The 24,921-nt window shown below is 49.0% G+C and overlaps 1 protein-coding gene across 11 annotated transcripts in view; it reads right to left on the minus strand.

Moving 5' to 3' along the window:
* The window catches only part of PXYLP1 (2-phosphoxylose phosphatase 1), a 68,552-nt gene that overhangs the window by 16,247 nt on the left and 27,384 nt on the right, over nucleotides 1-24,921 (minus strand). For 7 of the 11 annotated variants that reach the window (XM_061193620.1, XM_061193618.1, XM_061193613.1 and 4 more), the window contains 2 exons: nucleotides 15,487-15,618; nucleotides 78-236 (listed from right to left, as the gene is read on the minus strand). In XM_061193620.1, coding sequence (XP_061049603.1) covers nucleotides 78-236; nucleotides 15,487-15,565 — 238 coding nt within the window. In that variant the 5' untranslated portion in view covers nucleotides 15,566-15,618. Of the gene's footprint in view, nucleotides 1-77; nucleotides 237-15,486; nucleotides 15,619-15,964; nucleotides 16,032-18,379; nucleotides 18,554-24,921 lie in introns of those variants that run through there. The other 4 variants (XM_061193617.1, XM_061193614.1, XM_061193622.1 and 1 more) reach the window with 2 other exon arrangements.

A 24,921-nucleotide genomic window follows, 5' to 3' on the forward strand; every position in this document is an offset into this window, starting at 1 on the left:
GATTTGGGCCCTAGCCGTCTAGCTCCTTAGATGCTGCCTGAAGATGGTACCACGTTGGGCAGCGCAGCCAGGCCTACCTTCCATGCTGCGCTCGGCCACACGTGGAATGTTGCAGTACAAAAGGGCTTCATAAACGGGGTCCATCACGGGGGGCTCCGTCACCGGGTCAGGCATGATCCTCTTTCGATTCTTGCTAGTCACTCCATTCTTGCCTGCCGACACTGGGATCAGGTGGACTGCAGAGAAAGCAAAGCAGGTCACGACACACATGGTCTTGGGCGGGGGGCAGGGGTAGGGGATAGGGTGCACAGGCCAGCTAGACGGGCCCAGAGGGCAGCTGGATTTTCACCGTGACTATCGACTCCCTCAGAATTAGGCTGGACTTCAATGTAGCAAAAAGTCAGCTTCAACTGTTTCTTGAGCCCCCTCCAAGCCCTGCCTCTTTCTCTCAATGCCATTATCCTTTCCTTATAAATAATTATCTATGCAACACCAGGTGGGCCCCCCAGAGAGAGGGGGCCTCACCCATGGTGGTAAAGGAAGAACTTACACACTAACTTCATGCAACCCGATTACTTCGTTCTGAACACCCTCTGAATTCCGGTAAATACTAAGGAGGAAAACCATCACCTATTGAGTGCCTACAAAGTGCTAGACAGGTGTCTGACGTATCTCATTTAATATCATCTGCTTTGCACTTTGTGGGCCCTTGAGCCCAAGCACAGGCAACTGCTCATTAATCCTCAAGAGACCATTTTACAGAGCAGAGAGCCACAGATCCAAGGGGAGGTTGAGGCAGCTGCCCAAGGTGTACATGGTGGATGGAAAGCCATCTCAAGCTCACCCCTCTGCCTCCAGACCAGGTTCTCGCCCACTGTCTGCTGGATATCATGGGTGGGCCCTGCAGTCTGTTCTGTTTGTCCATCTACTGCTCTTTCGGTTGGTGAACCACTCCTTCCCCCGCATGTGGTTCGGCTGAACTGTCAATCACGTCGTCCTGCCTCCTTGAGAGAGGTACACTACAGACACGGGGAAAGGGGCTCCTTCTCTCCTGGACGCTGATCTCTAAGAATGGAAATCTGGGGCTGCCCCAGCTATCTGTCGCTCATGGGCAGCCTCTGCAGTGGAAGAAAATGAGGCTAAGTAGAGATAAGCCAGACCAACAAATGAAGAGAGTTATCAGAGAGAAAGAGGAAGGAAGACCTGAGGACATCCACCCTTTGAGCCCCTGGGTCCAGATGTGGTTAAAGTGTCCATTAGATGTTCCAGTTCTGTAAGTCGAGAAAGTCGTCTTCTTATTTCAGCTAGTTTGAGTTGGGTTTCTGTTACTTTCAACGAAATGAGTCCTGGTCCATACACTTTATCAATTATTTACAGGCAGATGTAAGTCCATCTTCTGGGTCAGCGGTCCCCAGTCTTTCTAAGAGTTCCCAACTTGGAACTCCCTACATAATAATAGTTGGATTTTTATCATCGCCAACTGAGGAAATACACGGAAATAGGTGTGCCCAGGAATCATTTAACTTCTAAAAGCCTTATTAATCATCATACAATATATATGCATACATTTGAACAATAGCTAAAACAGGGCCCAATCACCAGTCTAAATCCACTTAAATTCCCTAGCTACTCCTACAAATTCTTCTGTAAATATTTAAAACTTCCCTTTGGCAAACAGATGTTATAAACAAAAGTAAAAGATAAGCAATCCACTGGGAGGAAAATATTTGCAACATATATTACAAATTATTAATATCCAAAGTGCACAGATCTCCTACAATCAATAAAGGATATAAGCAGGCTAATTATAGAAAAATAAATACCAGTGGCAATAAACACATGAAAAAATGTTCAACATTATACATACTTGAAGAAATATAAAATAAAACAATAGGATATGATTCACCCTCACCCCACCAGACTAAAAATTCACATTTTAACAGTAATATCAGTACTGGCAAGGGTGTGAAACCTACATTTCCATATACTGCAGGTGAGAGAGGAAACTGGAAGGACTTTTCGGAAGGAGTATTTGGCAGTTGCCACTAAAATGTTACATGTGCTTTATCCATGACCCCATTATTCTACCTCTTGGAATCTATTTGACAAAGATATCAATTCCCATCACCAAGATGTATGGCCAAATAGATTCACTGCAGCGCTGTAAATAACAAAAAAAAAAAAAAGGGAAATGACCTAAATATCTTTCATCAGCAGAACAGAATGTTACATCCACAGTGGAATATTCTGCCACAGTTAAAAAGAATGGAAAAGAATCAAAGATAAATGAAATGAATAAACCAAGTCACTGGATATTTATATAAGCCTTTTTGTGGAAAGAAAAAATTAACCATAAATGTATGAATATTATGTAATATACACTCTTATTATGTAAATGAACAGAAAAATGTCTACAAGGACATCCATCACAATGCGTTTGGGGAATGGGTAGAATGGGGTGTGAAGAAGTATTTTCACTTGTTTTTCTGTAACTGTCTATATTGTTTTACAAATCCACACACATACATATGTAGATATGGATTTACAATAAGCATATGTTACATATATTCTATACCTATATATTATATAGGTATAGAAATATATGTATATTTCTATAATGTCTAGATATACTTTTTTTTCAATAAGCATATTTTCATTCATTACTTATGATAAAACAACCACCACAGAGCTAGAGTTGGCCCTTCACCAACTCAAATTAGCCCTTTGATTGGTCCTAGAGCCACTTTCTTCCTAACAGCTAGAAGGGCCCAGAACTGCTAATACATAGCTCCGATGTCCAGAGGTCATTTACCATGGGAGGATTTGTGCCAGATCAAGAGAATGATGAAAAGTAGATGTCCTAAGGCAGTATGTTAATGACCCAGCCCTTCCGGCTGTGTGGCACCCCTCAATCCTTGACTCTGCTCTGTTATAAAGTGGTACCAGGTTCTGGCCCCTTGGCCATGCCTGTGGGCACACTCCCTTTGGGTCTGGGCCAGGGAAAAGCGAAGCTAAGGAGACATGATAATATGAGTGACACAGGGACAGAGGGGCATGGGTCCCTGCACATCCCAGAGTCCCCACAGTTTGCTGGCTTATCTGAGAGCACACGGGGTTAGGCTTGTTGGGGCTGCCGCCTGGGAACTGCTATAAGCTGAATGTTTATGTCCCCCCAGATTCACATGTTGAATCCTAACTGCCAAGGTGATGGTATTTGGAGGTGAGGCCTTTGGGAGTGATATGGTCAAGAAGGTGGAGCCCTCACGAATGAGATTAGTGCCCTTATAAAAGAGACCCCAAAGATCTCCCCCACCCCCATTTCTGCCATGTGAGGTCACAGCAAAAAGATGCCTTCTAGGAAGTGGGCTCTCACTAGACACCAAATCTGCCAGTGCTTTGATCTTAGACTTCCCAGTCTTGAGGACTGTGAGAAATAAACTTCTGTTGTTTATAAGCCAGCCAGTTTACGGTATTTTTATTTAGCAGCCCAACAGACTAAGATAGGAACCACCCACAACTCAAGGAAGCAATGGTTTGAAAGTCACACGTAAAGAAACCTTCCATCCAGAAAGTTTTTATCTGCTGCTTCCTCTGGCATCTGGGCCTGTCAGCCTCGCCCACTAGCTGTTGAGACTACCTTCCACTGTTTTGCACCTTCCTGAGTCACCAGGACACAGCATCAGTCCATGTGGGGTCCTTTGAAGGGTCCTCCAGATACCAGACAATCAGGGGAAGTTCTGATGCACAGAGGCCACAGGGTGAGACGTCTCCCCAGCTCCATCTCCCTGCGTCCCCTCCCCTACCTTGTTCTCATTGTCCTGAACTGCTCAGAGCTGCCCCCACTCCCACAGGATGCTTTTCAGGATGTTTCCCTCCTCTTGCTTATGCCTCTAACCTCACCCCAACCTCTGTTTCCCAGATCTGGCCAACTCCATAACTCATCCCAGGGGTCACCTCCTCCAGGAAGCCCACCCCGAATCCCCAAGTAGTTTGGACATCCCCCTTCTATGAGCCCACCTGGTTCTTGCTGCCCTCCTAGCTCACACTACAGTACATGTAAGCAGAGGTGTCCACAGTTTATCAACTCGCCAACCCAAATGTCCAGAGGGCCAGAACTATGTCTCTTTCAAGTTTATATTCCCCCAGCAACCAGCACAGGGAAGGCCCTCCATAAATACTTGTTGAATTAAAGGTCTGCCCTGAGCCAGGCACTGTGCTCCATGCTTGTGGTGAAATACCTTCTTGAATCCTCATGTGGGAACACTAAGGGAAAGCAGTTACCTGACCAGCCTGGGGGGTGGGGATCATCCAAGCAGGTTTCCTCGAGAAGACACCCAAGCTGGGACTGAAAGGCAGAAATAAAGCTGGCAACACGGGGAAGAGGAGAGGAGGATGAGGGAGGACAAACACAGCAGACAAGAGGCAGCAGGCTGGCTCTAGATACCTCTGAAGCCCGGTCCAGTTGGTCCCACCAGGGCTGATGCACAGGGATCCGGGGAAAGGTTGGCTGCAAAGGAGCAGACCTGGGCTGGAGGCACCTCTGCCCCGGCTGCTGCCTGACTTGCCCATTAGGAGTCCTGGGCTTGCCTTGTTCATCTCAAAGCGGGCTGCGGGGCAGACTCGGGGGCTGGGGAGCAGGTTCCACACCTGGGGCCTAGCGCTGCAGGATACTGCTTCTCCTGGCAGGCCTCCCCAGCTCCTCCGATGCCCTCAGGACAATTAGGAACTCTGCTGATCCCACGCAGATGACAGCAGCTCAGAAGAAAAAAGGACTGTGGGAGCGTCAGAAGGAACAGTGGGCAGGCAAAGAGATGGAAGGATAACAAGTTTCATCATGTAGGTGTAAAAAACCCCATGAGCCTAGATGAGTGCCCTGGGACCACAGTATCACTGTGGCCAACATGAATTACAGAATAGGAGACGCCTTTAATTGATAATTAACTCAGCACCAATGGGCACGCAATTTCTTCGTGGTGTGATTTCCCAGCAGAAGAGAACACTTCATAAGCCACCCCGTGGATATGAGTCTCTCCCATTTATGTCTGCTTTACTTGCTCATCTCACCTACAGTCATTTTCATCCTGTCCTCACATCCATAAAACTTCTTGTACAAAAAGATGCCAACGAGGTCTCAATGTCAAATAATGGCAGAGAACATGAGCTCTAAAGCAGTTCCTTGGGCCCCCTCACTCGTAAAAGCAACTAGCAAACTTCTTAGAACCACAGAGTAAAACAATCAGGTGCTGTTTCACGTAGGCCCTCCCCGTCTCACCCGCACCCTCCCCAATGTACAGAGGATGGATCCATGTGCCTCATTAGCAGACATCCCTGTAGCTGTGACTAGAATTCGAGCCAACTGGCCCACACTGCTTTTTCCAGCCTTGGACTTCATCCTAGGAAGAGCAACCATCAGCCAGGCAATGGACCTCAGGCAGAGGCAGGTCAAGGGACTGGCCTGAGGTTCCACAGCCTGTAAGCCAGGGGTGCTGACCTGCCAGGCCGGGTATTTATGCATCTCCCATCCAGCCATCCAACATTTATTGAGAACCTGCTGGGAATTCTTCAGAGAATAAAAGACTAAGGTCTCTGCCCTTCTGCAGGAGCTTACAATCCAGTTGGGGATGGTGTTAAAATATTAAATAAGAAGAAGGGAGCAGAAAGGCGTACGGTCCTTAGAGGGAAATGCCCTCAGTCACGGTGCCTCTGCACACCCTGGTCGTTGGTTTGGGGGTACAGGTGCCAGAATCATACAGGAATGACTCGGATATAAAGGAGATACTGGGAAGTACCACAAGAGTGCTCAAGAAGAGCCTCAGGTGAAATACGGCCCATCAGCAAGTCTCTGCTCAGCAGCCAACGCTATGAGCATGTCTGAAGAGAGATGTTTCATCCAATGATGATTTGCTTCTTTTAATTTTTATTTATTCTATTGATGGCCCCACGGAAGAGAGGAAAGGAGAGAAACAGAGTCCAGGGTCAGGGTCAGATCATGGCTTAGCACAGGCCGCTAGGCAGAGAGCTCCTTCCCGTCTGGCCTCGGGCCTCAGGCCCCCTTAGTTACTTCCAGACGCTCAGTGATGCACACAGTCAGCGCGTCATGTTACAGCCAGGTGTGTGCAGCCAGCTCATTCCCTGGGAGTCACTCTGACTTGCGCGAAGACAGGCCAGTGCCTCTCCTCCAGGGCACTAAGCTGGTGCCCACAGCCTCCAGCTCCTCACTCCATATCGGGGCTCTGGCCCAGGGCAGAGGACAAGGATCCACCTGCTTCCTGGCCTTCTCCCAGCAGCCCTAGCCTGAAGAACCCGCTGTATGCAGGCCTTTACAGATTTTGATGGAGCACCGTGGGCCCACGCCTGGGTCAGAGCACCGCCCCTCCTTCCCTTCTGTGGGTGGCTCCTCTCCCATGCCAATCCTGTGCTGTGGTGGGCGCAGTCATGCCCCTCCTCCAGGACCCTCCCCTTGCTATCCTGACGGCCCCAGGGATGGGACCTGGCAACTAGCCCACTGTGCCAATAAAGGTCCTTTCCAGGAGAGAGAACTTCTCCATGTGGAAGAGTCAGTTTTACAGGGAGTCAGGTGACCTCGGAACCCGCACCTCCTGCCATCCCTGCCCTAGTTGTTTCGTTATCCTGCTGTTGTTTAGTTGTCAGCTCTTCCTCTGATTACATAGACACCCTGGCAGGTTGCAGACAGGTGTCAGGGATCCACAGGTGTCCCAGGGCAGGTGGGCAAGTGTTGGCTGACCTCTGTCTCCTCGGCTCTGCGCTCAGCTGCCCCAGAGGTCTCACCACTGACTGTGCCGGCAAAGAACCTGGTGGGGCCGACGTGTGGCCCCAGCACCTGCTTTTCACCTTCCTAGCTCCACAGCCTGCCTCACACTTGTTGGGACCTCAGCCCCGGGCTGGTCTCCTCCCTAGGGGACTACAGTCACCTCTTCCTTGTGCCACTCGAGTCTGTCCTCAGTCAGCCCTGGGGCCACAACTCCCTTAAACAATTCTGCTTATCCAAGATGGTGCCTTCTCATAAGTTAAACACCCCTAGTCCCGTCATCTGATGTCTCCGATCTCTTCCTCCCAATAGTCCAAAAGGCTCTTGAATTCTCTCCTTCACTGTCCTGCCAAAGAACAATGATTTGCTCTGACAGGTAATTCCCACAATTCCCTTTATGTTCCTCAATCCACTAAGGCGTCTTGAATGCCCTTTCTGTCTCCAGCCTGCACTGAATATAAAAATGTGTGTAATTCTCAAATAAAAACCAGAACTACACCACCAGAGCCCCCAACAGGGTGGGCCTCGTGCGGCTGAGGACTCAATTCCTGTCCTAGGCTGTTTGCAAGCTCTTGTCTCCTCCCTGCCTGACCCCCGTCTGACAACTGAGACCCAAGTCCACAGGACGGCCAGAGTGCAGGGGCAGGAGACCCACCGTGACCTGAGCCTGAGCCCAGCTGCGGACTCCTGGAGGGGCCAGGAAACCTCACACTCCTATGGGACCACTGGTAACTGGTCTTGACCTAACTGGGTCCCTTGGGTTAGATGCTGCAAGCACCAAGGACTCCAAATCATGACAGAGACTAGAAATCAGAGAGACGTTCAAGACAGGCCCCCAAAAAGAGCTATGAAAAGAACCTCAGACATCCTTAACCATCTCAGGGCCTGGATCCCCTCTACCTTACCTCTGAGAATCTCATAAGAGCTACTGATCCTCAGCCCTGAAAAAGGACTGCATACACTTACTTTTAAATTTGATTTCTGGGGGTTCACAGCACCCCTGAAACCATGTGAGACGACGCAGATGTCCATGAACTCAGGCTAAGAACTCAGTGTACCTGGAAATAGGTTTCCAATTTCAACACCCTCGAGAAGAGATTTTTTTCTTTTTTACAAAATGAAAAGGGATCTTCACAATTCATGTAAACACGTGTTCATCCTAAAATAGCCATCAATACTAAGGTATAAAAAGAAGTGAGTCATGCATATTCGTCCCACCCAGAGAACCCACAGTGAATGCTGCAGTGTGTGTGTGGCTGGATGTCCTGCCAGAGGTGAAACTGTTCTCCTGTCCCTGCTCCGGTGGGAATGGTGACAGGGTCACTATGGCCCAAGGACATTGTTCCACCTTCCCCAAGAGCAAAAAGTTTTGTGTCTCAAAGGTCTGCACCCCATTGAGGCCACCAAACCAACTGCTCAGAAAGGTGGGTCAAGGCTGGTCATTTGCTTCTGTGAAAAGGGTCAAAAGGAAGAGCGGTCAGGTGGGTGAGAGAGCCTTGGGGAGGCCACGTCAGTGAGAGACCATGCACTGCAGGGGGCAGGGGGGCCTCAGGCATCTGGATGCTGTGAAGACTGGCCATCTCACTCCCTACTAGATACCTGAGACTGGGGAGAAGCAGAGCGGGGTTCCAGGTTCCCCAAGAGGCAAAACCTCTGGCCAGTGGGGTCCAGCCCCTCAGATGATACAGGAAAAAGAGGGAGGGAGACAGGGAGGGCAAGAGGTGATGCTGGAGCCCAAAACAGTTAATTCAGAGAGGGCCCTGCACTGTGGCCAACTCCCCGTCCCTCCCACTCCGGGCGGCCTGGCTCTGCTGGGCCCCAGTGAGGCATCGTGTGCTGGGGCCACACTGGCAGGAAGGATGGTGAGACGGTTCCAGAGCTCCCTCTGTGTGCATTCCTGACTTCACCTTCTTATTTGGGATTCAGATTCTGTCCCCCAAGACCCCACTGCTGATCAGTCTCAAAAACCTCCCCCTCCAACCCCTTCCCCCTGGTGGGACGCTACCAAGATCACAGGGCTCTGCCTCTGATGACCACTTACCTCACTTCAAGTTTTTTTTGTTTAATGTCGTCAGCTCGGAGCCCTGTTGCCAAGACAACAGGAGTGGGGCCCACACTGATCAGTGCAAAGTCCACCTGGGCAGACTCCCACTGCATCCCTCGCTCACCTCCACTCAGTGGGGGCTCCAATGCCAACATCCTGCAGCTTCATTTCCTACTCTGTCTCTCTCTTCATACAGTCTTGGCGATTGGCACATGTTCTCCTGAATTCACTGACTCATTTTACTAACACTTCCTAGTTTTACTAACTAGCCTGGATAGTTTCCTCTCCTCTAAAATGGGAGATTCCCCTTCTTATCAATATTGCTGACTACACACACACACACACACACACACACACACACATAAAAGTACCACATGTCCTTTTAGTAGATATATTATGGACAACCTTCCAAGTCAATACAGACAGGTCTATGTAAACATGGTATAACGGATGCAGCAGTATTTCCTGTTGGACACTTTGGTTGTCTACCCCTTTTTCCTTTTATAAGCAGTGATGCAATAAACATCTCTGAGCATACATCTCTGTCCTCCGTCTATGCTTAGGAGAAATTCTCTAAGATCAGAAACAAGGAAGGAGGGAAGGAAAGAAGGAAGAAAGGAAGGGAGGGAGAGAGGGAGGGTGAGGGAGAGAGCGGGAAGCGGGCGGGGGGAGAAAGAAAGAAAGAGAGAGAGACAGAGACAGAGACAGAAACAATGTCCCCACCCTGGAAGAAAACTAGAAAGAACCCAAGGACATAAATGTGTCCCATTTTTAGTTCGTGGAAGGGCCTGCGTGGTACATGATACTCTCACCTCCTCCAATAATAACTGTGACATGAGCTCAAGACGTTACGATAAAAGCTGATTTGTCAGACTTAATTTTGTCACTTACCTACAGAATTTTTCCTACCCAAAGATATTTAACTCTATGTGGTAGCTGGGCATGAAACATTCAAAGAAAAAGCAAAATTAAAACTCTCAGAAATCAAAGAAAATAAATCTCCAAGAAAAGGATCAAGATTAATTAAAAAAATACTAAATAATTTATTTAGAACCTATGAACCCTTAGGTTAAAAATGCAAGCCCTCATTTTAAATTTCTCGTTTTTTGGACATCCTAAGGGTTGCATCCCCAAACCTTTGTCACCAAAACATATTAAGATCTTCATGAATCCCCAAATTTACACACATCACCCGGACACACGCTTTCCTCCATAAAATGTACACAGGACAGAGAAGAGAGAATGACAAAGCCCCACAGCTTTGCAGGGCGGGACGCAGGACCAGCCCAAGGTGCCCACTCACAGCTATGATTACGCGCATTTGTGCCTCAGCAAGATCCCCGCCACCATACGCCACAGACCTTCGGGGGGGCCCACGAAGAGCTGCAGCTGCAAATGCCAACAGCCGACCTCGAAGAGCGGCAGGCTGAGGCCCCAGCTCTTCCCCCTGCTCCGCTCCCACCCGGCTGCCGGGGCTTGTCCTGATTCTCTGCTTGCTCAGAGGGCTCTCCCCGGGCCTCCTCATCCAGGGCCAACAGCTCCACATGGTCGACCTCCCAGAATGTGCGCTGGGTACCTCCTTCGGCCTTCGGCACACTTAAGCCAGATGGAGGGGCCGTCTGTGTGAGCGGCTGCGTGGATGCATGAATGAAGGCAGCATCCACTGAACCACCTGAGCCCTACACGGCGTGGCAGAGCCTTCCCTTCTCTTTCTTCACCCCGGTCCCGCTGCACCGCCCCATCGTTTAGCTGAAAGTCCACAGAATCACCTGATGCTCTCAGCTTTGCTCTTTCCTTTCAGGGCCAACACCTTCATCGGAGCCACTCCCAGCCTTTAACTGGAGGAGGAAAGTGGCCCCGAGTTGTCTCTCAGTATCAGCCTCTCTTTATCAGCCTCTAAATGGGCAGCACCCAAACTCTGTGTACATTAGAACCCCCAGGGAGTTCTACTCCCACAATTCTGATTCTATGAGGAGGGGCACAAATGTGCTCTTTTTTTGTTTTTGGAACATGCCTTTTAACAGACGCCCGGGGCTACTCTGATCAAGGTGCTCAGGAGACCACTCTTTGGCAAACACTGTACCAGACTGTGGTCTTTCCCAGACAAATCTAATGATATGCTGTCTTCCCTGCTTCAGTGGCTCCCCATACTTTCAGGATATAACATGGTGATGAAGGTGGCCTGGGCCTTTGTCCACCTTCACAGCTACACACCGGTGACTAACTTGGTCCGGCTCTCTCCTGCCCTGCCTTTGCACACCCACCTCCATCTGCCAGGAATGCCCTTCCCAGCTTCCTCTTTGGACAACTCCAACTCATCCCTCAAGGCTGAAGCTCGGATGTCACCTCCTCTGGGAATGAGTCTTCCCTGACCTCCTACGCTGGATTGGCTTCTTGTCCTTCATCCGCCCATGTCACCCTGTCACGAGTCATCTCTCATTTTATTTAACAAACGTGCATAGAGTGATTATTATGTGCCAGGAACTGTTCTAGGTGTGTTATAAATATCCTTTACCGACCCAATGAAATAGGAACTCTCATTATCCCCATTTTACAGATGAGGAAACCGAGGCACAGAGAGGGTAGGTAACGTGCCTGAGCTCACATAGCTGGTTAAGTGGCAGGACAGGGACTCGACCCAGGCAGTCTGGCTCTGGAGTCCACGTTCTTTCCCACTTCCTCGTGGGGCTGCCTCTTTCCTGTCCTAGCATATTGTACACTGTGTTCCAAGTATCTGTTCGGGATTCTCCTCCACCAGACAGAGAGCTCCTGTGGCTCCTAGGAGATGAAACGCCCAGCCCTGGCCCAGCACACGGTGGAATGTTTGCTGAAGGACAAAGCTATGCAAACTCATGGCACTGGATCAACAAGGAAAGATAAAATTCCCAAAACCTCAGAGTCTGAAGAGGTTTTAAATGGGATCAGGTCCTGTGACCTGCCTACTGTCCTATTCTTCAAAAAGCGATGCTCCAGGGTGTGCACACAGCCCGCCTCCACCCCCGCCTGACGATGACATTCAGGAAGCTTCACTTGATGCTTAACTAAAATGTGTCTCCCTGGCCACCAGGCCACACAGAGCTGGTCTAACTCCTCTTGCAGATACTGGATAGAGATAGGGCTCTTCAGATATTGAAGACAGCCTTCACTCTGGCTTTCACTTTGGCAGGTTAACCCTCCCCTCTTCTACCTGGGGATCTGACTCTCCAGTCCGCCTTGGACATCTCCCTTAGGAACCTGCTCTGGTCAACCAGGGCCCTGCCCAAGATACAGGTGCCCAGTGTAGACTGACCCCTATCATGGCCAATGAACTCTGATCAAAAAGAAAGAAATGCATGATATACTGTTTCAAAAGCTCTCTCCACAAGTGGCTGAAGCAGCCTTTGGGACACCAAGAGCCCTGGATTCTGGTGATGATATATCATGACAGGACTCTACTGTTTACATTGACTGTGCTTCCCCGAGCCAAGGGTTTTCCCACAAAATCTCCGTTCTCATGCCAATGTTTCAAAGTAGCAACAATGAACTCCATTTTACAGAAGAAGGAATAGAGGCTCCAGGAGGCCACACCTGCCGAGGGCACACAGCTGCTAAGTGGCAGAGCGGCATTCAAACCCAAGGCTGTGGTTCCAGGGTCTGCGAGCTGAGCTCCTGCCGCGCTGCCATTTTGGGAATGGTGGCTGGAACGTGGTGAAATGAGCACAGGTTAAGCATGAAGGAAAGGCTGGGTCAAAGCAGGAAAATGGACGATTACAAACGAGCAGAAAAAGCAGCAAAATAACGAATCATCCACAGGTTTTCATAACCCAGTGGTCTTTTCCTGTCGCACTGAAGGAGTCCCTCAATTTGAGAAGTTATTTTTCCACTTGTACACATTTTAACTAGAATAACTAATGATATATATACCTTACTTGTTCCCTTCTTCGATTTGAATATCGGGAATTTCAGAATCCCTCTATCTCCAAACTCAAAAACATCAAGGACTTGAAAACACAAAATGAATGATTTTCATTAATGTCTACTAGCATACAGGGAGTCATTACTACCATTTAAAATAAACGTAGTTTGAGAAACTATGAACTGTATTTTAATCTTTTTTGTATCCTTTACCTACCACCTCTACCCCAACAGTGTAGAAAAATATCCAACACACATAAGCACTTAATAAATATATGTGGGTTCACATACACACTTTCTGTACTGAGAGGAAGAAATGTTTTTTAAACCTGATTTTTTTCATTGTAACCTGGGTCTTAACTTTCTCATATTCAGAACATCAGAAAAAGAAAACTATCAACAAGACAAAATAAAATAAACAATCATTTCAGAAAACAAATTAAAAAATATTGTTCATTTAAAACATGAGAAAACCAAGTTCTATTTGATTGCCTCAAATATATCACCTAAAACAATTATATGTGCTAATCCGGTATTCAAAAATAAGTCAAAAGAAACGGTAAAGAAAAAAGTCCGTATATTTTAGGGTAAGGAGGAAAATATAAGTGTTACTTAAGCAGACATCTTTGTATTACGAATTAGTCCAGTTTCTTACACCATAATAATTAGCAACCAATAAAGCAACTAAAAAATAAAGCAATTTAACTCAATTTTCACATGGAAATAGTTAAATTCCAAAGTTACAGTTTACCTAGAAGCAGAGCAGTCAGAATGTTCATATCTTAATGTCTTCCCGAACTCCAATGTATTCAAGAATAAAGACCTCAGACCCAGGCAGGCCAATTTACCCGCAAAATTTTCCCGAAAAACAGTACGGCTGAAAAGTGGCTCTCCTAAAACAGAAGGTACTTTCAGAAGAGTTATATAAGCGAAACACACAGGCCAATTCAGTGATGTCGAAACCACCCCATGCAAGAGAAACGCAGCAAGCACAAGTAACCCACATTCACGTCTCAGAACCTGTCAGGGTCTCAGAATAACAATCAAGGTTGACTGTAACATCCTGCCTCTCCAGTGACAGGATGGAAAGTTTTTAATGAAAAGTTATAAACAAGTAAATGAATGACAGTCCTAACACACTTTCTGGAAAAGATTCTTTTTTTTTAAAACAGTTTATTAACCATCTGGAGTATCTTTAAACTTTAAACAAGTATCTTCTCTGGACCTCTTTCCCTATTCTGGAGGACAAAGTCAGTATTTTTAATTCTCTTTACTGTTTCAAGTGCCTGTCATATGCACTAGATGTGTGCATGGAATATGCCACAAATTGGAGGTGAAGCGGAGAAACTTGCTCAAAGCCGCTTCCCTTCAAACCACTTATTCCAAACGCCAAGTCTTTCCCACGTCCCCCAGCACACTCAGAGCACCCTGCTCTCGCAGCCACCTGCCCTTCCTTCCGTCAGGCAGACAATGACAGCAAGGCCACCTCCTCACAGAGATGTCCCAGGCGGTGATGGGGGCCAAGCTCTTGTCTCCCACCCATCGGAGTGAGGTGGAAAGTGGAGGGCAGGTAGGTGGCAGCAAAAACACAATTGCCGGCATTGCCCAGATATCTTCTCGGCTTCAAGTACACAGCACCAGAAGGATACGGAATTAGGGTCAGCCTGCTTTCCAGAGCAGGTGTAGATTCATTCATTCTCTTAAACATTCCTGAGACACCTCCTGTGTGGTTGGCAGTGCTGGTTCCCGTGATAAAGAGGGAAACAGATGTGGGTCCTGCTCTCAAAGAGCAGACAGTCTTGTAGATGGAAAAGACACAGGAACTGAAAAGTATGATACCGCATGGCTAGTGTAAGGAGGGGAGCAGGTTCAGGGCACCCCGGATGTACAGCCAAGAAGCCCAGACCCAGTTAGGGAGTCATGGGACGTTCCTGAAAAAGAAAGGGCTGAGTGAACCATGTGGAGGAGAAGATGGAAGGGAGGTGAGGAGGACAGTCCAGGCAGAGGGGCCGGCAGGATCTGGGCACAGAGCACAGCCTGGATGTGGAGAGAATGCCAAGCCACTCGACAAGCCTCTGGTGTAAAGTTCAAGGTGAGAGAGGGGCCCCAGGGAGGCAGGGGTCCTCCCGGAGACCCACCACTGAAGGGTTATAACCAAGAAGGTACCAGACCAGATCTGTTATTTGAGGACAACCACCCTCAGGGAGCAGTGGGGCACATAGATTTGGGGCCCAGCCTGAGCACAGGCTCCCAGTGAAGGGCAGAGTACAGGTGGTGAGGCCCACGGACTGGCTTCCTCAGCTGTGCTCGCCAAGTGGGGTTTCCCATGCACGGTCCCTGCTGCCCAGGGGCTGAGTTTGGTACTGGGACCTAATCCCCCTACCCTCCCTAATAACGGACACCCAACCCCCAAAGAACCAACTGGTGGGCCAGGCACCTCTGCTGTGTGACCTGGCACGAGGACACGAGCTGACCACTCACTGTCTTCGCCTTGGGAACCTGAACTAAAGATCCAGGAATAACCAGGCAGTTTAGGAATCCAGGGAGAAGCCAAAAATGAGTCACGAGGCTTAGTGACTGCCCTTGTTCCTCACAGGCACAGAATCACAGCCACCCACCGCTAGGGCCGACAATAAAAAGACTGGGTTGTTTGAAACCTCACTGTTCATTGAAAGAACAAAGGCTTTGGGACCTATGTGCTTCCTCCCCATGGGGCCTTCTATTTCAGAGAGAAGCACTTCCCCCCGCCTCCAGGACCCGCCAGCCCAGCCACACTCACAGAACTGGAGGCTGAGGCTCACGAAGGCCAGCAGCGCAGCCAGGGCCAGCAGCAGCACAAAGCGATTGCGGAAAAGCATTATTATTTGTTTTATCTTCTCTTCATGGTTTCACCTCGAATCAGGAACACATCCTGTGAAGAGAGGAGAGGCAAGAAACATGTGTTCCAAGGTGGAAAACCAAGTTTGTCAACTGGAAATAATCTAATTAGCCCCGTCCTCCGGCAGGGAAGTGTGAATCCCCTTCGGAGAACATTCGTGCGCTGCTGTTGATGTCTTCACCCCCAAACTAGCCCAGCTGAGAAGGTACCCTTCAAATTAACAAGTGGGAACGGTCTGTGAATGCTTCGTTTATCTGACCTCAACAGAGAAGGAGATTTTACAGCATGGCCTTTCCAAAGAAAAACGGACAGGATGTTTATTGAGCACTTACAGTGTGCCAGACACATGAAGTCTTTACAAGGATCAGCAAATGCTCACCCCATTCTGACCCCAACTTCCAAATCTTCAACCGTTTCTGATGAACACTTCGCTACGATGACCCTGCTTCTTTAACTTCGATCGTTAGCCTGAATGTCAATCACTGCCTCATGCCCCACTTTAATGCCTTCAGGGACAGCTGGGCTGTGTCGATGACCTGTTCCTACACCAAGTAGGAACATGTGCTAATTAGAGACCTCTCCCGATCCTGGACCACTGGGCCTATTTCAGCTGCATCCATGGGTCTTCCTGCAGCCCCACTCACCATTCTAATTTTCTCTGACCATGTTAGAACTGTGCAAAAGGACTTTAAAAAAACGCTGAATGAGGCTCTAAATGTCCCTCCTGTGAAAAAAGTGAATGGTTGCTATGGGTTTTACCCCATCAGTCTTAGATACCAAATTTATTTCCTGATTCTCATTGGGGTTTAAAATAGAACTTGAAAATCACAGCCTCTTCACAAAAGGTTCTTAACCACAGCAAGATTATAACAGTTATTTCAAACCTGATTTTAGTGGCAGAATCTTTTTCTCCTTCAAATACAATAGAAAAGCAATCAGATAAAAGCTCACCTGCTAATGTGGTGAGGGCTGCACAACTCTATGAATATATTAAAAGCTATTGAATTATACCCTTCGCGTGAGTTGTTTGGTATGTGAATTATACCTCAACAAAGCTGTTAAAAAAAAAAAAAAGCACATGTGCAGGGAACGACGCAGGAGCCAGAGCCCTGGGGTCTCTTGCTTCCCAGCTGCCCTCCCCCAACTCACCCACCTCCACACCCAGGGCCCTACAAGGGAGTTTGAGAACCACTTCTTTAAAAGACCTGTCAGACTTTCTACCACAAGAAAACAGTGGCTAAAAGACTGACAAAAATACACTTGCACCTCACAGCTGAGCCTGTATGTCCAGCGTCCGGCAACTCTGTTAACAAATGGATCCCAATTTATACCTTCAAATGAGCACTGCTTCTGTCCCTTTCGTCACCACTCCTATCCAGGGGCCAGTACTTCATGTCCCAAGATGATCTATCCTCCTGGGGACACTCACCTCCCTGCCCTGGTGGGGACTCACCAGCCTCACAAGCTCTCTGGCGTTTCTGGCTAAAACAACACACAACCCTGGTTGATCCCACCCAGGATTTAATATATTTAGGACCCCAAATAAATGTTTTCTGTTTCCAAAACTCAAACTCCCCATGGCCTCCCCCTGGGGGTGTTTGCAAGGACACCCACAGACCCTGAAAGCAGCTCACCAGAATCTACCCTTGGTGAGAGGCCAAGGCCAGGACTTCTGCACTGAACCCCCAAGGTGGCTGAGGTCACAATGAGAGACAGGATGTGGGCCCATCTGACTGTGGCCCTGTAGTTGTTCCCTCCTGAGGCAACAAAGAGGGTGAAGCCTTCATGTGGACAAACCCCAATCCCAGATATAAAGCATCAAGCCTGGGTGGCTCTGGGCCGCTGATCCAAGCTGGCGAGTTCCTTGCCTGGGGTGTCTGGGAGGCGTCAGAGTCTATTCTCTCGTATCCTCGACCTTGGGGGTGTCCTCGGCAATGCTCATCTGATGGTTCAACGCAACCGTCCCCCTCCCCGCCCAAAGGAAAACAGCCTAAGTCAAATCCAAGTCACAGTCTCTCTACCCCTCACCCTGGACAGGTTCTGCTGCCTGGCCAAGCTCCCCAGGGATGAGCATGGAAGGCACCGACATTCAGCTACGAACACTGGTCAGTATTTCCAAAATACACCCCACCCGGGTGGAATGTCAGCGTTCCCTCGGAGCAGCCTCCCCTGGGCAGCTTCCAACCTTTGCTCCACTCCTCCAGGAACCAGGAACTTCTAACTGCTCAAACCCATCCATTCCCTTAGGATTCCCGTGACATGCCCTGAGGACAGGCTTGGTAATTCCTAACATGCAAGCAGAAAATCGAAACTCAAGGGCACAAGGTTATTAAGTGGTGATGACAAGATACAAAATGAGATCTGTGCCTCTAAAGCTCTTTCTTATGCCTTACAGTGTCATCCCCACATGTCCACATACTGATTATAGTTGCAACCCGTGTATCTACGCAGAACAAGTTAACTCTTGGCCTGTGCCAGCTTCCTAGCTACCTGAGGACGGCTGGCTGCTTCTGGCTCACTAGCCTGTGGATTTCAGAACCCTCTCACTAACTCAGTCGTTCCCGATTGGATTTATTCTACTTTACAATGACCCTCTTAAAAGGGGATCCTTTTAATTTGGGGAAGGTGAGTGGGGTGTGTGGATGGAGATTAGATCACAGAATGTGGAGAAGGTTCAGAGCAATGTCTCCCTTTGGGTGTCCCTGTTCCCCCAACAATAAATATTCTGGGGCTTTCCTTCATGTCTTCCTGTCCCTTCTGTTATGCTACCACCTTCTTTTCAGGCTAATACCACCTTTGGAAGGGCTCCATTTCCTTTACACGAACATCTTCAAGTGTTCCTGCCCAGCAGATGGCCTTTGGGGCCTTTCAGAGTTCTGTTAGGAGGGTTCTGCTTTTCTTGCTGCCTGAAGATGCTTCTCTGTGGGACCACATCAGCAGCACGTGCAGAGAAAGGGCACACGGCACTCTGGAGGCAGACAGAGCTGGGTCAGAACCTCGAGCTCGGCGACCACGGGCCAAGTTACTTAATCTCTCTGAGACTCAGTTTCCTCATCTGTAAATTGGGACTAATTACCTGGGGATGTTGTGAGGCTAAGTACAATCCCCAGCATATGGTAGACGCTCAAAAGCAAATGGTTGTCAGGAACTTCCCTGGTGGTCCAGTGGTAGAGAATCATCCTTGCAATGCAGGGGATGCGGGTTCGATCCCTGGTTGGGGAACTAGGATCCCACATGCCACAGGGCAACTAAGCCTGCGCGCTGCAGCTACTGAGTTCGCGCACCTCAACGAGAGAGCCTGCGTGCCGCCAACTACACAGCCCACGCGCTCTGGAGCCCGTGGCCATGACTAGAGAGAGAAAAACCCGCACGCCACAGCTAGAGAGAAACCTGAGCAGACCGCGCACTGTAACAAAAAGATCCCTCTTGCCTCAACAAAGATCCCGTGTGCCACAACTAAGACCCAACGCAGCCAAAAAACATAAGGAAAATAAATAAATAAAATAAATAAATATTAAAAGAAAATGGTGGACTTCCCTGGTGGCGCAGTGGTTAAGAATCCGCCTGCCAATGCAGGGGACATGGGTTCGAGCCCTGGTCCGGGAAGATCCCACATGCCGCGGAGCAACTAAGCCCATGCGCCACAACTACTGAGCCTGCGCTCTAGAGCCCGCGAGCAACAACTCCTGAAGCCCGCGTGCCACAGCTACTGAAGCCTGTGCGCGCGCCTAGAGCCCGTGCTCTGCAACAAGAGAAGCCACTGCAACGAGAAGCCTGCGCACCGCAACGAAGAGTAGCCCCCGCTCACCACAACTAGAGAAAGCCCGCATGCAGCAACAAAGACCCAATGAAGCCATAAATAAATAAATAAAATTAATGAATTTTAAAAAAGAAAGAAAATGGTAATGAAAATGGCTTCGTTACCTACTCATCTTCTGTCAGTTCACTCTGCTGCTTCCTCCCTCCTCCTGGGAAAGAGGAAGAGTTTCTTAACCTGTTTGCTGGTTTCTCCAGCTATGTGAGTGCTAAAATGGTCACCTGTTCTCATCCCCACCCGTTCCTCTGTCACTCCGGCTCAGATGCCATCTTCAGCCTCTCACTGTGGGCCTGGGACGCAGCCTTGCTGCCCAGGGGAAACCACCCATCACTGATTTCTGAGCCTGGTGGTGTCTCTTGCTTTAGAAGCTCGGGAACCAGACTTGCCTCTTGGTTGCCCTGCATTTGGGTGTGGGTGGTGAGAGCTTTCTTCTGGTGCTGGGCTGGGTCTGACCTTTAAGCACTTCCTGCCTCCAGGCTCTCGGGAGATTCTCCACCACACTTACTGACAGATGAGGCCACTAGAACTGCCTCTTTGCACGAGGGTGAGTCACAGCCTAGTTCAGAGTCGTCTTCAGGTGGGCATCAGGTGGAAACAACTGCTTTTGCTAAGTTAAATCTCAGGCTTATAGACAGGTTTGATTTGTTGCAGTGACGGCCCCCAGTCTGTTCATGCCTTTCTGTATCCACGGCCTTGTGTAGATGCCTCCCAAACCGACTCTAAGCTTGGACAAGGTATATGCTTTGGCCAACGGGACGACAGCAAATAAGCTGCAAACAGAGGCATGAAAAGTACTTATGCATTAGGGCTTGTCCTCCTTGGCTGCTTTTAGAACACCAAGACCACCGTGTGGAGACGCCCAGGCGAGCTGTTGGACAATGAGAGACCACATGGGGCCAAGGCAAGCAGTCCCCGCTGAGGCTCTCTTCAAACCACCAGCCTGTCAGTCACCACACATGTGAGCAAGGCCATCCGAGACCATCCAGCCCAGCCATACCATCCGTAGATGGAGATCGGGAGAGTCAGCCCAGACTAAAAGGACTGCACGGCCAACCCCCAGATCACAGCAAATATGTAAAGGTTGCTGTTTTAAGCCACTAAGTTTGGGGAGCTTGAGACCTGTAAAGCAAAAGCTAACTGATCCAATAAGAGAAAATACCCTGGGTTTTTACCAGGAAATTCTAAGCCAGGGTCTAGATCCCTATATCCTCATCTTTTTTTTTGCAGGCACCACATACCAAAGCTCCATCTCATCTACATTCTTCAATATGCTGAGGGCTTTTGGGGAAAGGAGCTATATTTAGTTCCAGATTTAAAATCCCGAGGATATGCTGGGTTAACCAGATGGCTGGGATCATATGACTGCCGTACTGCTTTTAGTTTTCGGGCTACTGATGTCTCCACGTTATCTGTGGCTTTTCATTTGATGACACAGGACTCCATCTAGGGACACTCACCGTTTCCCCTTGATATGTTCTGGGTTTCTGTGCCCCTACCTTCTGACTCTCCCTTGGCAGACTGCAAATGGCAAATAATGGTCAGAATCTCATTACTGCCACTGTGCTAGGACCAGCCTGGTGGCACAATGCCTAGGGGCCGGGGAGAGGGGGAAGGGGGCAGCCCATTAACACCGAACCTGGGATAAACACATACATGCCTTCTCCTGGAGCTAGTTTTCCTAGAATACTTGGAAAGGAAGGTCATGTTCTGTTCTTTTTTTTATTTTTAAAATGGCTAAAGAATAACGATATAATTACATGGCTTTGAAGTTTGCATTTGCAGCTGGAGCTAGGACCCCAATGTGAGAACCCGGTGCATGGCTCCGCCCTGGGGTGTTTCTTCACTTCTTCAGTGGAGGAGATCCGGGGAGCCCTGATATAGTGGAAAACATGAGGCTTCAGAGACCGGCATATCGGTGTCAATTCCCTGCTCTGCCGCTATTTTCTTCTGTGTCCTCCTGACAACTTCACTTTGCTGAGTTTCAGGATCCTGATCTTTAAATAAGATTAGGGATAAGCGCATAAAAGAGCAGGAGTAGGACTTCCCTGGTGGCGCAGTGGTTAAGAATCTGCCTGCCAACGCAGGAGACACGGGTGTGAGCCCCGGTCTGGGAAGATCCCACATGCCACGGAGCAACTAAGCCTGTGCACTACAACTACTGAGCCTGAGCTCTACAGCCCGCGAGCCACAACTACTGAGGCTGCGTGCCACAACTACTGAAGCCCGCGCGCCTAGAGCCCGTGCTCCACAACAAGAGAAGCCACCGCAATGAGAAGCCCGCGCACCGCAACGAAGAGTAGCCCCCGCTCGCTGCAACTAGAGAAAGCCCGCGCGCAGCAACGAAGACCCAATGCAGCCAAAAATAAATAAACAAACAAATAAATAAATTTATTAAAAAAACAAAATAAAATAAAGAGCAGGAGTAAACATAATACGCAGAGCACCTGGCGCAGAGCAGGGAGGTGCTGTGTGCGACCCGCAGCTCTGGAGGAGCCACACAGACCTCTGCCCACCAACTAAACACAAAGAGTCACCCTTTCCTGGAGCTGCTGCTTCTGCCCCATGCTGTGGCTCTCCTTCCAAACCCTGGCCACGGGCCACTGCCTTATTCACGAGCCCAGCCCCACCCGTCAGGGCGGGCGGCCACGTTTGCAGCCCGTTCCTGGCCCGCCCCACCATGCCAGCCTTCTTTGGGGCTGACTCAGCTGTGGTGTCCCGCCCTGCCACAGGTTTTCCAGCCTGGAACACCTGTCTCAGCTTCTGTTGGGCCCCATCCTAAGAAGACAGGATTACCAGCCAACGGGCTCTCTCCGTCTCTCTGGCCCAAGCTCCAGCCCCATTCTCCAGAGACCCTTTCTCCTTTTCCATCCCTAGCGAGGAGGCTCTCAGCCGCTCAAGAAATCAAGCATTCCTTGGGTCTCCTTCTGGTCATATTCCTGCATATTCCCTCCACAGGAGTTCGGAGCACGCACACCCCTGGGATCTACTGCAGCTCCTCCAGATAACCCAGAGAACTTGTCCAAGTCATGCCAAGAGACAGCCAGGACTGGGCCCACAGCAGAAACCCCACAGCCTGCTCACAGCCCAGAAAGCAAAGTCCACAGGAAGAGTCACTGCCACATCAGCCGGGTGAGATGCTGCGGGATTGCGACCTACTTCAGTACAGCTCCCACCTCCCCTAATCGTTAAACATCTCTCAAGTCCCATCACCTTCCATGGAAGATGCTCTTGACTCAATATGACATCATGACCAAATCCAATCCCTGTAAATACTTCAGTGGAAACCACTGTTTCATGTTGCAGGCTGAACGTATTAACAGTTACCAATCATCAAATGTCTACTGGGCCCAGCCTTAGTCCCCACTGCTAAACCCACATGGTAAAAATATCTTAAATCCAGAAATAGAATTATTACTCTGAATCCCTGAGGAAGCAGCGAGAAAGAAAACAAACAAATAAGCAAACAGAAAGCTCAGTTAACTTAATTCAATTTTACAACAGATTTGAATAGTGAAAGAAAATATTTTAGAATGTAATTCTGAAAAAAAGCACTAGTAAACAGGCAGTTCCCATTACTGTATTATGGTAAATACCATTTCTGAATTAAGAGAAAAAAGGAATATATCAAAGGCATTTTTACAAGCTACCATTCTACCACCAGAGATTTCCAAAGCCCAAGCCCTGGCCTGATTTTCACCTTGTAAAAGCTGGAAATGCCACGTCTGGTGACTCCGGTCTCAGAGTCCCCTTCAAAGTGTACAGAATTTAGGGTTTTAAACGTGACCATGACCGTTTGAAAGAAAAATGTGCTTTCAATTATCTCATATGTGTAGTTAAAATACCATTACCAGGAATAGAAAGACGGTATTAAAGAAAATGCTTTAGATGTGTTCTATACTTCGATATATTTTTTTTCGGTCCTAATCATTTTGGCCTAAGTAAATACAGCATTATAATTAACAAAAAACCCCCAAGTCTATAATTATGAACTAAATATGAACCAAGCAAAGGTAAAAGCTGCATCTTCGTAGTCCTCCCTCTCCAAGGTCACCTCAAAGTGGAGTTTAATTGCAAAATCAAAGACCCTTGGCTAAGAATAAACCAACCTTAAAGTCTGATGAGTGAGAGCCTGATAGATTCCAGAACCTCCTGGAAAGCACCAAGGGGGCTGTGAGCTCCCAGCAGTCATTCACATTCCAGTTATTCAAACTCCAGCTAATCTGCAGGCTGGGTTCTAAAGGCCAAAACCGATTCATTCATCCAGTCAATCAGTTGATTCAAAACAACATATTTCCCCAAAGCCAATATGTGTCGAGCACCATCCAAAGTGCTGAGGACACAGGATACAGGACACAGTTTCTGCCATCTTGAAGCTCACAGCTCAAATGTACTTATGAGAGAAAGGATATGGGATCTAGGAATTGCTTTAAAATATTCTGGAAGGGGGAGCGGCGGGGGAAGGTCAAGGAGGAATTAGTGAAACAAGATTGGCAAACTGTTGACAAGTGCTGAAGCTGGGTGATGAATCCTAAGGGCACATCATATGATCCTCTGTGCTTCTGTGTATGTTTGAGGTTAAAAAAAAATTTTTTTTAAGTGTTTAAAAAAAAAAAAAGGAAGCTCACAGTCTGGTCAGTGCAGCAATGAGTAAATAGAACATTTGGCCTGTGAAACCAGTACCATGATGGGGAAGCAGAGCGGGGGAGGGGAGGGGACCCACCTAGGCCCAGAGCGGGTGGTACCGTTTCCTGTGGAGAAAGCTGGGCCCGAGCTGAGCTCAATCTTCAAGAGCAGATTGGAGCTGACGGGTTCACAACTGCATTTTAGGAAAACATGTGCGTTTTAGGAACGAACCAAAGAAACAGCACTAAGTAAGACTGTCCTGACTCTAGGAGGGTTTGCATCTCTGTGAGTGAGAGGAGACAGAGCAGGGAGGTGGATTGGTCCGGGCACCACCCCACAGCTGCACTTGCAGTGAGTCTGCTGCACCCGGGGACAGCCGGCTGCCCAGAGGCCCCACCAGGGCTGGGCCAGGGAGCCCTCACCTCATCTGGGTCTGCTCCGCCACGGGGAGTTTGCCTGTGGCCTGGCGCCGACAGGCAGGTGGCTACAAGGGCCTCACTCTCCCCACCTAGGCCAGCCTATCAATGGAGCCCAAGGAATCCCACCACCAAGGGACTGGACTGCTCGCCCACTGATGCCCACTCCCTTCCTGGAGTCCCCTCGGGGCCCAAAGCCACTGACCTCCAGGTTGGAGCAAGAGGAGGGGTCTGATCTCAGGAGCCAGGCCACCAAGCAGTGCCAGCTTGAGGGACAGGCCTACTTCGTGGACTGACCCTCATTTTCTAGGGCTGGGATTCTCTATCTCTTCCCAGCACCAGCCTCCTCTGGGAATACAGGACAGGAGCAGGCCCTGAGGCCTCCCTGCCCCTCTCAGCAGGGGTGACACTTTAAAGGATGCTTGAGAGCCACGCAACGTGCCTCCCCTGGAACATTCTGCGCTGTGCCTCACACCAACC

Source organism: Eubalaena glacialis, chromosome 6, assembly GCF_028564815.1.
Source record: "Eubalaena glacialis isolate mEubGla1 chromosome 6, mEubGla1.1.hap2.+ XY, whole genome shotgun sequence".
In the NCBI taxonomy this organism is placed as follows: Eukaryota; Metazoa; Chordata; class Mammalia; order Artiodactyla; family Balaenidae; genus Eubalaena; species Eubalaena glacialis.